The sequence below is a fragment of the Electrona antarctica genome, assembly GCF_951216825.1.
Source record: "Electrona antarctica genome assembly, contig: scaffold_177, whole genome shotgun sequence".
Taxonomy (NCBI): Eukaryota; Metazoa; Chordata; class Actinopteri; order Myctophiformes; family Myctophidae; genus Electrona; species Electrona antarctica.
The window spans coordinates 67501-83983 of record NW_027638285.1 but is presented as its reverse complement, the minus strand read 5'-3'; the positions used below and the strand labels follow the sequence as shown (position 1 = coordinate 83983).

The window sequence follows — 16483 nt, the reverse complement described above, 5'->3', positions numbered from 1 at the left end:
TGTGCGGAGAGTGCAGCCAGCGCATGGTGAAAGGCAATATGGGGAACGAACTGGCCAGATGTATGGAGAACCCGGATGACTGGGAGTGACGATGGAGAGCTCATCTGAGGACGGCCTAGAGATCCCTTGGGTCTTCCCATTTGTTCCTCAGTTGTCGTTGAGCTTTACGGTGGCAGGCTGATGGACGGCTGATGGCTGGCTGTCATGTGAGCGACAGGCTGTCGGAAGGGCTTGCTGGCATGTGACTGACAGGCGGATGGGTCGTTTGGCATGCTAGGCTGATGGCTGGCCGGCATGTGACTGACAGGTGGATGGGTCGTTTGGCATGCTGATTGGCTGGCTTGAAGTCAACACGCAGTAGACGGCATCGTGATAACTGTAGTATGAGCCAGCGCATGGTGACAGGCAATATGGGGAACAAACTGGCCAGATGTATGGAGAACCCGGATGACTGGGAGTGACGATGGAGACCTAGAGATCCCTTGGGTCTTCCGATTTGTTCCTCAGCTGTCGTTGAGCTTTACGGTGGCAGGCTGATGGACGGTTAATGGCTGGCTGTGATGTGATGTGACTGACAGGCTGTCGGGTGGGCTTGCTGGCATGTGACTGACTGGCGGATGGGTCGTTTGGGATGCTGATGGCTGGCTTGAAGTCAACACGCAGTAGACGGCATCGTGATAACTGTAGTATGAGCCAGCGCATGGTGACAGGCAATATGGGGAACAAACTGGCCAGATGTATGGAGAACCCGGATGACTGGGAGTGACGATGGAGACCTAGAGATCCCTTGGGTCTTCCGATTTGTTCCTCAGCTGTCGTTGAGCTTTACGGTGGCAGGCTGATGGACGGTTAATGGCTGGCTGTGATGTGACTGACAGGCTGTCGGGTGGGCTTGCTGGCATGTGACTGACTGGCGGATGGGTCGTTTGGGATGCTGATGGCTGGCTTGAAGTCAACACGCAGTATATGGCATTGTGATAACTGTAGTATGAGCCAGCGCATGGTGAAAGGCAATATGGGGAACAAACTGGCCAGATGTATGGAGAACCCGGATGACTGGGAGTGACGATGGAGACCTAGAGATCCCTTGGGTCTTCCGATTTGTTGCTCAGCTGTCGTTGAGCTTTACGGTGGCAGGCTGATGGACGGTTAATGGCTGGCTGTGATGTGATGTGACTGACAGGCTGTCGGGTGGGCTTGCTGGCATGTGACTGACTGGCGGATGGGTCGTTTGGGATGCTGATGGCTGGCTTGAAGTCAACACGCAGTATATGGCATTGTGATAACTGTAGTATGAGCCAGCGCATGGTGAAAGGCAATATGGGGAACAAACTGGCCAGATGTATGGAGAACCCGGATGACTGGGAGTGACGATGGAGACCTAGAGATCCCTTGGGTCTTCCGATTTGTTCCTCAGCTGTCGTTGAGCTTTACGGTGGCAGGCTGATGGACGGTTAATGGCTGGCTGTGATGTGATGTGACTGACAGGCTGTCGGGTGGGCTTGCTGGCATGTGACTGACTGGCGGATGGGTCGTTTGGGATGCTGATGGCTGGCTTGAAGTCAACATGCAGTATATGGCATCGTGATAACTGTAGTATGAGCCAGCGCATGGTGACAGGCAATATGGGGAACAAACTGGCCAGATGTATGGAGAACCCGGATGACTGGGAGTGACGATGGAGACCTAGAGATCCCTTGGGTCTTCCGATTTGTTCCTCAGCTGTCGTTGAGCTTTACGGTGGCAGGCTGATGGACGGTTAATGGCTGGCTGTGATGTGATGTGACTGACAGGCTGTCGGGTGGGCTTGCTGGCATGTGACTGACTGGCGGATGGGTCGTTTGGGATGCTGATGGCTGGCTTGAAGTCAACACGCAGTAGACGGCATCGTGATAACTGTAGTATGAGCCAGCGCATGGTGACAGGCAATATGGGGAACAAACTGGCCAGATGTATGGAGAACCCGGATGACTGGGAGTGACGATGGAGACCTAGAGATCCCTTGGGTCTTCCGATTTGTTCCTCAGCTGTCGTTGAGCTTTACGGTGGCAGGCTGATGGACGGCTGATGGCTGGCTTTCATGTGACGGCTGTCGGTGGGCTTGCTGGCATGTGACTGACAGGCGAGGCGGATGGGTCATTTAGCATGCTGATGGCCGGCTTGAAGTCAACACGCAGTAGACGGCATCGTGATAACTGTAGTATGTGTGCAGTACACCCGACTGAAGGCAATACCCTGGTTGTGATATGTAGATGTGATCAATCAGGGTATTATTTTCGGTTGTTGCAGTGGAGATCAGCTGGCTGTAGCCTTTGGACTCAAACTCCTCCTTAACTAGTTTCCGGTCCGTCTTGAGCAGGTCCTCATTGAAGTCTCCACAGACAACAACAGGCTGGCAGTCCATCAAGGCCAAGGATTCCAAGAGGCGGCCAAGGTTGAGACAAAAGGCGCTTTTCCTGTATTTGGGGGGTCTGTAGACAGTGGCTATGAGCGCTTTGACTGGGGCCTCAACTCTGACGACTGCAAACTCGAGATCGGTGACATTGTGAACGGCCCTCCGGGCGTCTGCTAGAAGACTACTTCTGTAGTAGACCGCGACTCCACCTCCCCTTTCTGTAGCAATGTCCTTAGTGTTGGTGTACGACACGTGTCTGTTGCGTGCAAACACATGGTATCCCTCCAGCTCGATGCCAGGGGGAACGGAGGATCCAGTCAAATGGGTCTCTGTCATGCACAACACATCGGCGTGTCTGAATTCGTGGTGCGCTTTCACGTCCCCAATGTGCGACATTAGCCCCTGTGCGTTGTGATGCACGATGGTCAACGTCGGGCCGATGTTGTCTGCTGACTTGACAAAGTGCAACAGTGGTCTCGTCATTTGGAACGAAGCACGAGTCATGCTCTCCATTGCCGCCTTTATGTCTGGGTTGGCATAAATCTTCTTCTCGTTGAAGTCTGTGATTTTGAGCCCTTGAAGGGAGGTTGTTCGGCTCAGGGCGACATAGGCCATTCCGGGTTGAAAGATGTGCTTCAGAGACACCACTGCATAATCCATGGTCATGCCTTGCACTTTGTGGGCTGTACACCCAAAGGCAAGTTTGATGGGAAACTGCCGTCGCACCACCGTTGATTTGGTCAGTCTCTCCTCAAACCTTTCGATGTACACCAGGTCATCAGTTGGCCCTTGAATCTTCCTGCGGAACGTCCGACCTGCCGTGGGATTGTCCAGTTGGAGGCCAAGCAAATCCACAACGGTCTGCCCGTTTGCAGTGGTTGTGACAATGTTGGCTATTGTTCCAAAGGTCCCGTTTACCATCCCATCTTCAACGTCTAGATTCCTGATGACCATGACTCGCGCTCCTTCAGCAGCTTGGAAGGTTGACGGCAACTCCCTCGAGTTGCCTCTGAAGGGACAGACCAGCGGCGTCATGTCTTCGGAGTTTCCGTACTTCCGATAATCTTGAGCTTGAATCGTGGAAATCTGGGTGCCGAGCTCGGTGATGACCACATCGTTGTGGGCATCGACCTCCTTGTTTGTCGCAAAGATATGAAGGACATCACGTGGGCAGTCTTTGCTTTCAGCCACAGCCTGTGCGAGCAGACAACTGTCGTGGGCACTCAGAGCGTCCGCCTTCCCCTTTACTCTCAGCCTGTTCAAGAGTTCGGCGAAAATGAGATCATCTTTCTGACGCATGATCTCGGTAAGGTCGACCATCTGAAAATCTGCCCAGACACCTGGCACAGCCTCGTTGACAATGCAGAGCGCTTTGCTATTACCAACGGGTGGCAGCTGGTAGAAGTCTCCAACTGCGAGGACAGACATGCCACCAAAGGGTTTCCTGTTGCCCTTGATCTGCTGCAATCGCAAGTTGACAAAGTTAAAGAGCTCCTGGGAGACCATGGATATCTCATCAATGATCAAGATCTCGGCGTGGGCCAATACCCCTCTCACGTCGTCCAGTGCATTTCCAAGTGAAACATACTGTTCCTTCAAACTTCTCGGCAGCTTCAGCAAGGAGTGCAGGGTTCGTCCATTGATGTTGAAAGCCGCAGTGCCGGTAAACGCTGACAGCAGCACCAAGGGCTGGGTCATGTCTGCTTCGTTGCGATAACTGGGCAGTTGGCGGAGAATCTTGGTACCCTCCTGATAAATGCACTTGATGACATGGGATTTGCCACAGCCAGCACCCCCAGAGATGAAATAAAGAAAGGGCTCAGGGTCGTCACGCAAGACGCGCTTCAAACACCATTGACGCACGGTGTAGAAGATGGACGCTTGCGTTTCGTTGAGGCTCCGGTACATGCTCCTGACATAGTCCGGGCTCAATTCGGGAGCATCGATCACTGGCATCGCTTTACTGGCGTCGGGATGGACTTGGTATTCGGGAACCTCGTCTCGCTCTTGTCGCTCGTGGGGATCGCTGGGTTTCCGAAGGCTGATGCACTCCAAACGGTCGACCTCGACCTCTGGCGCAAAAGTGTTCCACGCATTGAAAACTGCTCCTTCTTCCGCAAGCGTGTCCAGTACCTGATCCACAATTCTCCCCCGCCCTTCATATAAGTCCTTGTTCTTATCCACAATCTCCTTCACACGGACGCGGAATCCAATCCTTGTCCTGGCAAGATCATGTTCGTAGAACTGCTCATACGTGGCATGGGTCTCGCCTTTCAGTTCCCTGTCTGCTCTGTGTGGAAAGTACAGTTTCAGCATCCCTCTGTAGTACTTCTCCTTGTTTTTCTGCTCGGAGAATCGAGTGAAGCGAATAACGGCGACTCTTTCAAGGTTGGTCCTTTTCTGAACATACCCCATGTCGTTCTGCAGGGGCAGTGCGTTCTGCAATTTGCTTGTGCTGGCCAGAACCCTGTATTCGGACGCAAACTCAGCAAGACACATGTATTCGAACTCCGGCTCGTCTGGTCTGTTCAAGTACTTCTCGGGAATGCCTGACATCCACACATCTTCTGCGTCTGGGTCCATCTCCTTCAGTTTACTCATGGGCTGACTCATTCTCAGGCCATCCTCATCAGTCTGTAGGAAAATGACCTGACGCGTGCACTTTTTAAGCGGGAGACTGCATACACGCGCGACAGACTCCTGAGCGCTGACCTCTCTGTGCTGAACGTATGTGTGCATGATGTGCTTCATTTCATCCATTTCTTTGGCGTCCGGATTAGACTTGCGCGCGTCCGCAACGACTGCGCTGAGGAGCTCGGACATCTCGTGTTCCGGTTTCGCCACGTAAGCCATCATGTACTGGGCACAAGATGCATCATCTAGTATATACTGGATGTCCATGTTGGCGTCCCACACTCGCAGCAGATGGGGATTGTACGCATTTATCCAGCACTCATCAGGATGACGCCTCAGGTGAACTTGCGGTACAGTGCTAAGGTCAAAGACAAATTGCAGATACCGCCCCCGAGTAAGGTTGCATTTCTTGAGCAGTTCTGGCAAATCCCTGAATGAGGCTTCAGGGTCATTGAGCATGTCTCTCAGTGGTGCCAGCTTTTCCTTGGCCTCCTTTTGTTTCAATGTCTCTTTCCGCGAGCCTTTTCGCCTTTTGCATTTAGCTTTCTGGCCACTGCCGCTGTTGTCTTTCTGACCGTCATCGTCATCATCTGAGGACAGGAGACGAGGAAGTGCGATGATAGTTTCGTCCATGGGTAGTTTGGGGAACCCAAATCGACAAGTCACATTTCCTTTCTTGCATGACCTGGAGTGGTTCCGGCTGTGAACTTGAACTTCAGACACGATTTTGTGGAGCTCGGGGTCTGCATACTGGTCAGGCATCCTGCAACTGACGTACTTGTTTATGAAGTCGTCAACACCAGGATCCTCAGCATCTGGTGCATTCTTGACCCAAACCATCATGTGTATGTGAGGGCTACCACGAGCCTGGAACTCCACGCGATAGAAGTAATCCTCCACTTTACCGACTGGATGTGCAGGCGACAGCAAAAAAGCGACGGCTGCGTCCACTCTCTTTTCAAACAATCGCATGAGAGTGACAGGGTTGCTCCGGAGAATGTCGCATTTTGCAACCCAGTCTAGCTCTGAGAAGTCCCCTTGTTCACCTTGTTGTGCTTTGATGGCCTTAATGACTTCTGGCCACCTCATCTCCGCGGCACTCAATGTGATGAACCAGTTGGGCTTTCCGAGCTGTCTGCACATAGCGTGGAGATCTTTAAGCGCTCTGCTCCAGAACGCCGGAGTGCCTCTGAGGGGCTGCATGAAGCGCGTCGCATCCCTGTTACGGACGAGCTTCACTACCTCGTTTTTGTCCTGAAGCATTTTGTTTGACAGCGTTCTTCCGTCCCTGGTATATCTTTTCCCCTTCCGCGTCTGGATGGACATGCTGTTGGTAGCCTGCTGCGTTTCTGTCACAAACTGCGCGAAGAAGAGGTAGGTTTGGTCGGTGGCAAAGCGGGTATCGACAGAAAGGAGCCTCGCATTGAAGTACCTACTTGGGGACAATTTGATGTCTCTGACCTCATCTAATGTATTCTCTCCGGTTGAGAACTGCACGGGAAAGGCCATGCTTTCAAGCTTGGGGACGGTGAAAATACCCACAGGTCTGTTTCCTTGGGCTGGAGCGATGCTGAATACCCCCTCACCGTACGATAGGATTTCCTGTGCGATGTCAGGAGGCTGCATGCAAGAGTCAAAGATCAGACCGGGTCTAAGTTCCTCCTGTTCGCTAGACGGCTGTTCACCTGTTGTGTCAGCAACAGGTGACACAGCCTCTTGTGCATCTTCCTCATCGACTGACAGTTCATCCTGGAGGCGGTCAAACGTGGCATTATCATTAATGACTATGTCACGGTATTCCGGATGAGTCACTTTCAGTTTCCTCAGTGCCGCCAGCACATCTGTCATGTTCACCGTGTGGAAGTGCTGATATCCCTTGTACTTGATGTTCCGCTTCAGCTTAACCTGCAACAGCTGGTCTTCATGTCTGGACCTCGGCAGAGCATTCACCGTGGCTTCCACTTCCGACGGTACACACACAACTGGACCATGCACTGCCCTTTGCCGTCCTTTCGGCAACGAAATAATTTTAGCAAAGGGTATGTACTTTGCGATTAGCTGCCTTTCCAGGTAATTCAACAGTTGCAGCTCTAGGGGAATGGGTGCTGGTTCCAGCTTATTAGCAGCTGCTATGCATGGCATCCTCCCTTTTGTTAGGTTGTCGTCACAGCTGTAGCAGATATACTCCTGTTTTCTCTCATTTGCAACGTCACACGGGGCTGAGCATTCACAGTCACATATGTGCACATACTTGGCTGTCAAGCAAGCAGTTACCAGGTGTTGGTTTAATTTGAGGTACTTTGCCCTGTTGCACCATAGGACCTGATTGCCGAACAAAACTCTGTGGCACACCGTACACACAAATGTGGGCCCTAATTTAATCCGTTCTCGGAATTTCGACATGTGAACTTTCATAAGAGCTTCCATTTCACGTAGAGACTGGCGGTTTGCAATATGTATGGATTTCCTCTTTAGTCTCATAGCACACTGCAACTTGTGGTGGATACGGAGTATAGTATCTGCTGCGAGTCTCTCCATCTTGTTCTTGGTGCACAGTTGTATATGGCGCCGCCTGAATTCAGCTTCATTGTGATATCTTTGATGGTGCTTCTGTTTGCGTGATTCACGGAAAACAGCATCGGTGCTCCATCTGTTGTTCTGCTTCCGTTTGTGTGATTCACGGAAAACAGCATCGGTGCTCCATCTGTTGTTCTGCTTCCGTTTGTGTGATTCACGGAAAACAGCATCGGTGCTCCATCTGTTGTTATGCTTCTTTTTGCGTGATTCACGGAAAACAGCATCGGTGCTCCATCTGTTGTTCTGCTTCCGTTTGTGTGATTCACGGAAAACAGCATCGGTGCTCCATCTGTTGTTATGCTTCTTTTTGCGTGATTCACGGAAAACAGCATCGGTGCTCCATCTGTTGTTCTGCTTCTTTTTGTGTGATTCACGACAATCAGCATCAGTGTTCCATCTCTTTTTCCAATAGTTTTTCATGAAGGCTTTATGTGTTTCACGGAATCCAGCATCAGTGAGCCAGCGTGTGGTCCTGGATTCATTCTTGTACTCATGCTGTTTCTGCACAAGTTTCCGCTGATTCTTTATTCGCCTTGCTTTATTTAGTTTGGAAAGATGATATTCTGGAGTCTCACTGGAGCCGTGGTCAAAGAAGGGCACACTGTGAGGTGGTGCCGCTGGTGCCTCACTGGAGCCGTGGTCAAGGGAGGGCACACTGTGAGGTGGTGCCACTGGTGTCTGGTCAATTTCAAAGACAACAGGCAAGAGCTCATATGACGCATGAGTAGGACGGCCTTTGAGGACCAGGCGCAAGTGGCAGGCCAAGTCAGTCACGTTTTGGAAAGTCAACATAATTGCTTTTCCTCCAGATATTGGCATACCCCAGTCATTTCTTGAGTGTGAATCAAACAACCCGTAGCGTCCTGATCTGTCCCGAAACACTGCAAAGCATTCAGGATGAACCATCAACACTGCATGGGTGAGATCATTTGACAGGCACTGCAGCTGTTTGGCAAGGGAGTAATTCTTTCCTTTTGTTTTGTTCAAGGGACCAACTTTCAGGTCTGACATGTCCATGCGAACGGTGTAAACACTGTTCTCGCCGAAGACCCGATTTGGCAACTGCTCCATGGTCAAGAGATCTGACTGATGCGTATTGTCCAAATGCAGATGCTGTATTGTGTCTTCGTAGAGAACATCTCCCTGGACAAGCACTTTGTCAAGGCAGGCCGTGTCAAAACCAACTCCCTCATTGTGGTAGGCAAGAAAGGTGAGAGCCATGCAGGTGCACTGAGTGTTTGACCTCTCTGACTCAGGATTGGTGCGTATGTCACCTTGACACATAGTGGCACTCACCAATTGTGGCGCTCGCTGCAGACCCTGCTTTGCATGCCACCTGTTGCTCTGCACTGTTGGTACTGCTGCTCTAATTGTCACATTTGTTGACGGTGCAGGAGTCTTGCTGGAGACATGGTCGATTGCTGCAGTAGCTGGTGTGCTTGTCACACTTGTTGACGTTGCAGCAATCTCGCTGGAGCCATGGTCGATTGTTGCAGGAGCTTGCGCACGTGTCACATTTGTTGACGGTCCAGGAGCGTCGCTGGAGTGATGGTCAAATGAAACAGGCACAAACTCATACCGCGCTAAAGGAGAACGCTCTTTGAAAAGCATGTCAAAGTGGCGGACCAAACCACTCAGATCTTGGAACGTCAGTAGAATAGCTTTTCCTTCAGGCATCGGCAAACCTGTCGCAGATCTCGAATGGGAGTCAAAAACGCCATAACGTCCTGATGTGTCACGGAACACTGCAAAGCATTCGGGACTTACAATCAGGAAAGCATGGGTGACCTCTTGCGACAGGCACTTCAGTTCCTGCTCCAGAAACAGCATATCCTTAGGTATGTTAGTGTGGTGTTTGGCTGATGGGTTCACATAACCAACTTTCACATACCACATATTGACACTGTAGAAATTGCTCTCAACGACAACTTGTTTTGGCATCTCCTCTATGGTCAGATTCCTGAACGTAAGCTTTGCTTCATGGTTTTCCACAAAAAGGTGGCGTATATTGTCTTTGTAGAGATCATCTCCCTGATAAAGCACTTTGTCAAGGGAGGATGTGTCGAAACGCACTCCATCAGTGTGGAAAGCCAGAAAGGTGAGCGCCATGCAGGTGCACTGACTGTTCAACTTGCCTAGCCAAGGCTTATAGGGGTTGATGTAGGTTATGTCCGCTTGACAGATGCTTGCCCTCACTGACTGCACAGGCTGCTGACTCTGCCTCACCGCACTCTTCTCCCGACGTTCAACAGGGGACATCTGATGTAAGCAAGAGCACACAAACCGTTTCATCACCATTTGACATAGCGCCTCTTGGACAGTATAAACATTCTTAGATTTTACCAATTTATCTGGGTCAGAAAGGGAGAGAAACTTTTTAAAACGCTTCAATGTCAACATAAACATTGCATCCAAATTACCTCGCTGCCACGTGGAATAGCTGGGCGACCCACATAGCTGGAAACATGGGATCGGACGGCAGCATCCATCGCATCTGAGAAGTCACGGGGAAAAGACACAGGATCTGGTCGGATGGAACACTCAGCCAAGTCCACCTGTGGAGCAAAGTACGTCAAATCATACACATCAATGATAATGGTAATATAATATTGGCTGCATGTTAGCATGCATGTTAGCATGTTGACATGCTAATTCTAACATGCTGATGCTAACATGCTAATGCTAACATGCTAAGGCAAAAATTATAATGCTAACATGCTAACATGATAATGCTAACATGTGCTAATGTGCTAACATGCTAATGTTAACATGCTAATGCTAACATGCTAGTGCTAACATGCCAATGCTAACATGCCAATGCTAACATGCAAACATGCTAATGCTAACATGATAACATGCTAGCATGCTAACATACTATCTAACATGCTAACATGGTAACATGCTAGTGCTAACATGCTAGTGCTATCATGCTAACATGCTAGTGCTATCATGCTAACATGCTAATGCTAACATGCTAATGCCAACATGCTAACATGCTAGCATGATAATGCTAACATAATAATGCTAACATGCTAATGCTAGCATGCATGATAACATGCTAGTGCTAACATGCATGCTAACATGCTAATGCTAGCATGCATGATAACATGCTAGTGCTAACATGCTAGTGCTAACATGCTAATGATAACGTGCATGATAACATGCTAGTGCTAACATGCTAGTGCTAACATGCTAATGCTAACATGCTAATGCTAACATGCTAATGCGCTAATGTGCTAACATGCTAATGCTAACATGCTAATGCCAACATGTGCTAATGTGCTAACATGCTAATGCTAACATGCTAATGCCAACATGCTAACATGCTAGCATGATAATGCTAACATAATAATGCTAACATGCTAATGCTAACATGCTAGTGCTAACATGCTAATGCTAACATGCTAATGCTAAATGCTAATGCTAACATGCTAATGCTAAATGCTAATGCTAACATGCGTTAATGTGCTAACATGCTAATGCTAACATGTGCTAACGTGCTAATGCTAACATGCTAATGTGCTAATGCTAACATGCTAATGCTAACATGCTAGTGCTAGCATGCTAACATGCTAGTGCTATCATGCTAACATGCTAACATGCTAATGCCAACATGCTAGCATGATAATGCTAACATAATAATGCTAACATGCTAATGCTAACATGCTAATGCCAACATGCTAATGCCAACATGCTAGCATGATAATGCTAACATAATAATGCTAACATGCTAATGCTAACATGCTAATGCCAACATGCTAACATGCTAGCATGATAATGCTAACATAATAATGCTAACATGCTAATGCTAACATGCTAGTGCTAACATGCTAACAAACTAATGCTAACATGCTAAAAGGCTAATGCTAACATGCTAACATGTGCTAATGTGCTAACATGCTAATGCTAACATGTGCTAACGTGCTAATGTTAACATGCTAATGCTAAATGCTAATGCTAACATGCTAACATGCTAACAAGCTAATGCTAACATGTTAACATGCTAATGCTAACATGTGCTAATGTGCTAACATGCTAATGCTAACATGTGCTAACGTGCTAATGCTAACATGCTAACATGCTAACATGCTAGTGCCAACATGCTAATGCTAACATGCCAATGCTAACATGCTAACAAGCTAATGTGCCAACATGTGCTAATGTGCCAACATGTTAATGCTAACATGCTAATGCTAACATCCCAACATGCTAGCATGCTAGCATTCTAACATGAAGACAGAGGGGGCGGGGCTTAAGCAAAAAGTACAGCTCATTCCCATTGGTGGTTATAGCTGTGTAAAGGCCAGCCAATAGGAATACAGAGGGGGCGGGGCTTAAGCAAGTACAGCTCCGTTCCTATTGGTGGTCTACATCTATGGACCAAATTGCGAGGCTGTAGCATGTTGCAAACCAAAGTTATGGCTCTGTAAAGGCCGGCCAATAGGAAGACAGAGTGCGTGCATGTGTGTGCACGCACATAAGAGTGTGTGAGAGGTGGTCAACTTGACCTTGAATCATTAACAAAGTATAATTTTCACCTGGGCTACTCTATGCAAACGCAACAACTGATTAGAGTGCCACTCACTTCAGACAAGTGTGATTTTGTTTTAACATAACTATGATAAAACATGACAAACCTGCTGCTCCCGAACGAGCCCCCTTGTAGTAGACTGCACACTAGGCTGGCTCGTCTGTAATGAGAAATAAGACATGCAGTTTGATGTATAAAAGTAAATAACTAAATAAAAATATATGTTGTTCAGACATACTAACAGAACGACAGGCATTAGTCCCACAACATGCGTTGTCGATTGCAACTAACCCGTGGCTACTGACATGCGTGGTAGGTAAAAACTAACATGTATCAGGTTAAAAATGTGTCTGCACCTTTGTTAAATTGACACGCACACACTCCTCTCTCTCTCTCCCTAATTAATTAGTCTCATGTCCTGCAGCTGCGTCTAGTTTCTCCTGGCGGATCCTGCCGGGAGCTGCCTATGCCATAGAAAGCATAGATGAGTTCCAGTCTAGGTTAAAACTAACCCGTGGCCCCCGACATGCGTGGCAGGTTCAAACTAACCCGTGGCTTCCTGTGAGGTTAGGTTTAGGGGTTGGGGTAGGGTCGTCAGACTTATGCCTGTCGGGCTGTTAGTACGTCGGACCAAACACATGCAACCGTCACAGTTACAGGTTACAAACTCCTTACTGTGGCAACAGGTGAACGAGCTGGTCTGCTGATCTGACGGCTGACAATAACTCTCGGAGACACGCTTCTGACGGGCAGTGGTGTCACTGGAGAGGTGGAGGGCGATGGCCTACGACTGACCTGTAATACAAACGGAGCTAATGATGCAGGTGTAGTTTCAGACTCATTTAGCATTTGCAGATTGTGGAATAGTTGTAATACACATACACATAATACATACACATACACATAATAGTTGTAATACACGACACTAGCTAAAAAGCAACACAACCATTGAAGACAAAAGTGAGGACGCATATTGTGATTGGCCATAATGACATGATGAATGATGATGGATGATTAGAGCGCCCTTCACTTCACAGAAGTGAGATTTTGTGTTTGTTGAACTATGATACAACAATGATAAAACATGACTGTGGCTAAAACTAAACAGTGTCGGAGTTACAGGTTACAAACTCCTTACCGTGGCAACGGGTGAATGAGGCACTCTCACCTCGCGGTGTGATGTCCTAGGACTGACCTGTGTATACAAACAGAGCTAATGATGCATAGTCAAACATTGTCCAATACATTTATAATGTCAAACAGTGGACACTGCAAACCCTGTGTGTACCTTTTACTTATTTAGATGAGTGTACATTAAAACACAAAGACGCAAAACAATGTAAACTTTTCAATGAAATTACCTTTCCACCTGATGGAGCAGCCACATTCATTGCATCCAAGATGCTAGGGCTAAACCAGACAGGGTTGAGTGGGATGGAACTCTCTGGCAAGTCCACCTGTGGATGAAAAGAGAAAGGAAATGTGACCATGCATTAAATCATACACCGCAATAATACTGTTGTCAAATGGAAACCTTCTATGTCAAAGAAAACCTATTTCTGAATACATGGAAATCTGTGTTGCAACAGGTCCAACGTAGTGGTTGTCACAACCTATTTCTAATACACTCCATTGGTTAACCCATTTTGGGGAGGAACCCCTTTTGGTGTTAGCATTATGTTATGCTTTAGCTATTGAAAAATAGCAGCTCTACAAGCTCATAGCGCTATGAGCTTGTAGGTCTGCTATTTTTGGAAAATCGAAGAACGACTTTTTCAGAAAACTGTCAGGATGTAGAAGACACTTTTAGAATCTGATCTCAGGTCACAATGGGTTAAACACATGCATACAGGGATTAAAGCAAGGTTGGTGTGATATGGCCTGTTGCACATTGGCACATTGTCAACCCAAGCGTTTCAATTCCATGGTGGCTTGCAACTACATGTGTCTACTTGCAATCATTTGGTTGCAAGGCGTTGCCTGGCGACCCATTGGTGTGGTTTGGAGTTTAGGATTAGATCAACCCTCCAGCCTTTAATTAAACACTAGACTACATCTGTGTAACATTTGTGCTTTGGCTATTCAAAAATAGCAGATCTACAAGCTCATATTGTCTTACATCTGTGACACCGTACGAGCTTGCAGCTCTTTTCCCACTCATCTCAACTGGTTATAGTACCGAGTCGTACATATCAAGGCAGGAATCACACCTGCTTTAATGAGGTACTGTGGTCAGGTATTGTTGATCAATGTTAAGATAAGGAAACCTTTGGAACATTCAGTACGTAAGTAAGTGTGTACTGCCAACACAGGCAGATACAGTATTGTTCATCATGGGGTGTGCCCACTGAACTGGGCAGGTCTTCCCCACCATAAAACAATACAGGGTTTCAGTGGTTAAAGATGACAAACCTGCTGCTGCTGCTGCTGCTGCTGCGACCAAGGAACGGTAGGCTGGTTGGTCTGAAAGGAGAAATGCAGGTTGATGAGCACAAAGTAAACTAGAACTGCACTCTGTCGAGTGCCTACTTGCTTGTTGCACACAAGTAAGTGCGCAAGCAGAGCGCAAGTACTGTCGACCGCTGGTGACTTATATGTCGATCAGTGTCGGGTGGATTAAAGGAAATGCCTCTATGTATATGTAATTTGTAAGTTGATTAGCGTTATATTGTGGTTACTTGCCCCGTTTGATGCGTATGTATCGTAGCAGCATATGACGTCAGGGTATAACTAGCTCTCAATGATGACGTAATAAAGATGTGGATTAAAGGACCCAATGCCAGGGTGTAATTGGTTTTTGATGTTGACGATATGTTTTAGTGTCGGGAGGATTAAAGGTAATGCCCCCATGTATACATGTATGTAATCTGACACCACTGCCATATCAAGCACAAGTAGTCATTACGTCATACGCTGGCACGGCGCATACATATCAAATGGCGACATACGCATCGAAGCACTGGACTAAAACTATTACTTGTGCGCTCTGCTTGTGCAAGTAACTAATATGATAACAGAGTATCCCTTGTCACAAACCAATAAGGGGCAGCAGTGACTCAGGGATACAGTAGCTAGTTAATGTCAAAGTGTCCTTGAGCAAGACTCTGAAATGCTCCATTTACGATATTTACCATGAAGCAGTGACACGATTCGACTACTTACAGCAGCAGCTGAGCGGGGTACGTGCACTTCTTTGCTGACAAGAGACCTGGGATACACGCTTCTGACAGGTGCTGGTGGCAACACAGCTACAGACTTGCGTTGTGGGCAAGGTGATGTCCTCCTAGCACTGGCCTGTGCATAGAAACAGAGGAAAACGTTTACAGGCTGGAAAATAGGAACTCCGCCATCTTAGATTTTACTCATTCAGATTTAAAATGCTCGGACCTGGTCTGCTCTCAGCTGCAGTTGTTCGTGAACAGCAGACGACAGCAGCTGTGCAAGGATTGGCATACCACCGTCATCGCTCAAGTGTACCTGACAGACATAAGACACATTCAGATAAATATTTCAATTACCCTCTATCTGATATGAATTTTTGCATTCATATGATCGGCAAATAATGCAGATTCTCCACATGACATTCCACTTACGTTGTCTCTGCACCACAAGTCCAGTTGTGTGAGCGGGAATGCCTCTACTGCACTGATGTAACGGACACCTTTTAAATAAAATAAACATGATGTAGTAATCATAATACAGTATTGCATGGATCAGCGTAAACAGACATAAGCGGTTGGGTATGCATTCTTATTATTTACCGCAGAAGGCCGCCGTGCGCTGGAATTCCTGACGCAAACACATTTCCTGTTCAACGTCCACATTCAGACGGGGAGGGAAGTCCAGAACACAGACCTGATAAAAAAAAAAAAAGGCTTCTTCCTAAAAAACTACACCTTTGAGGCATTACAGTACATACTGAAACATAAAAAAATAGAAAGATAAATGACTAAGAATTAACTTACATTGTCCCAGCGAGCAAGTGCGGTGACCAAGAGCTTTCGAAATTCCTCCCCCGCTTGTGAGAACGTTTTACCAGCAATGTCGTTGCTGGTTGCGAGAATGCAAACGACATCCGGAATGTGTGGAATCTTAGCGGATTTCACCTGTGGTGGAAGAAATCATAGAACATTGTGGTATTTATTAATTGAATGTAGCCTACGGAACTTGATTAACCCCTGATTATCACCTGTTCTTCCATGACAAACTCATTACAGACTGCCGACTCATGCAAACCAATTTCAAACATGCCGAATGTGTATCAGTCAACTATAGAATAGAGATATTGAGAATGCTATAACACACCTCAGCCTCCAGGTGCTTTGCCCTCGCACCAGGGAAGGACA

The 16483-nt window shown here is 47.6% G+C and overlaps 1 protein-coding gene across 1 annotated transcript in view; it reads right to left on the bottom strand.

Moving 5' to 3' along the window:
• The window catches only part of LOC306918223 (uncharacterized protein), a gene marked incomplete at its 3' end in the record, with an annotated part of 32766 nt that overhangs the window by 15164 nt on the left and 1119 nt on the right, over positions 1-16483 (bottom strand). Inside the window, exons 5-17 of the mRNA XM_079531096.1 lie at positions 16443-16483; positions 16103-16243; positions 15899-15992; positions 15731-15798; positions 15525-15614; positions 15300-15431; positions 14550-14600; positions 13499-13594; positions 13276-13332; positions 12813-12932; positions 12244-12297; positions 10027-10161; positions 2235-9865 (exon numbers count right to left, since the gene is read on the bottom strand). The exon at positions 16443-16483 is cut by the window's right edge and continues 88 nt beyond it. Of these exons, the coding sequence (XP_079387222.1) occupies positions 2235-9865; positions 10027-10161; positions 12244-12297; positions 12813-12932; positions 13276-13332; positions 13499-13594; positions 14550-14600; positions 15300-15431; positions 15525-15614; positions 15731-15798; positions 15899-15992; positions 16103-16243; positions 16443-16483 (8710 nt within the window). The remainder of the gene's footprint in view (positions 1-2234; positions 9866-10026; positions 10162-12243; positions 12298-12812; positions 12933-13275; positions 13333-13498; positions 13595-14549; positions 14601-15299; positions 15432-15524; positions 15615-15730; positions 15799-15898; positions 15993-16102; positions 16244-16442) is intronic.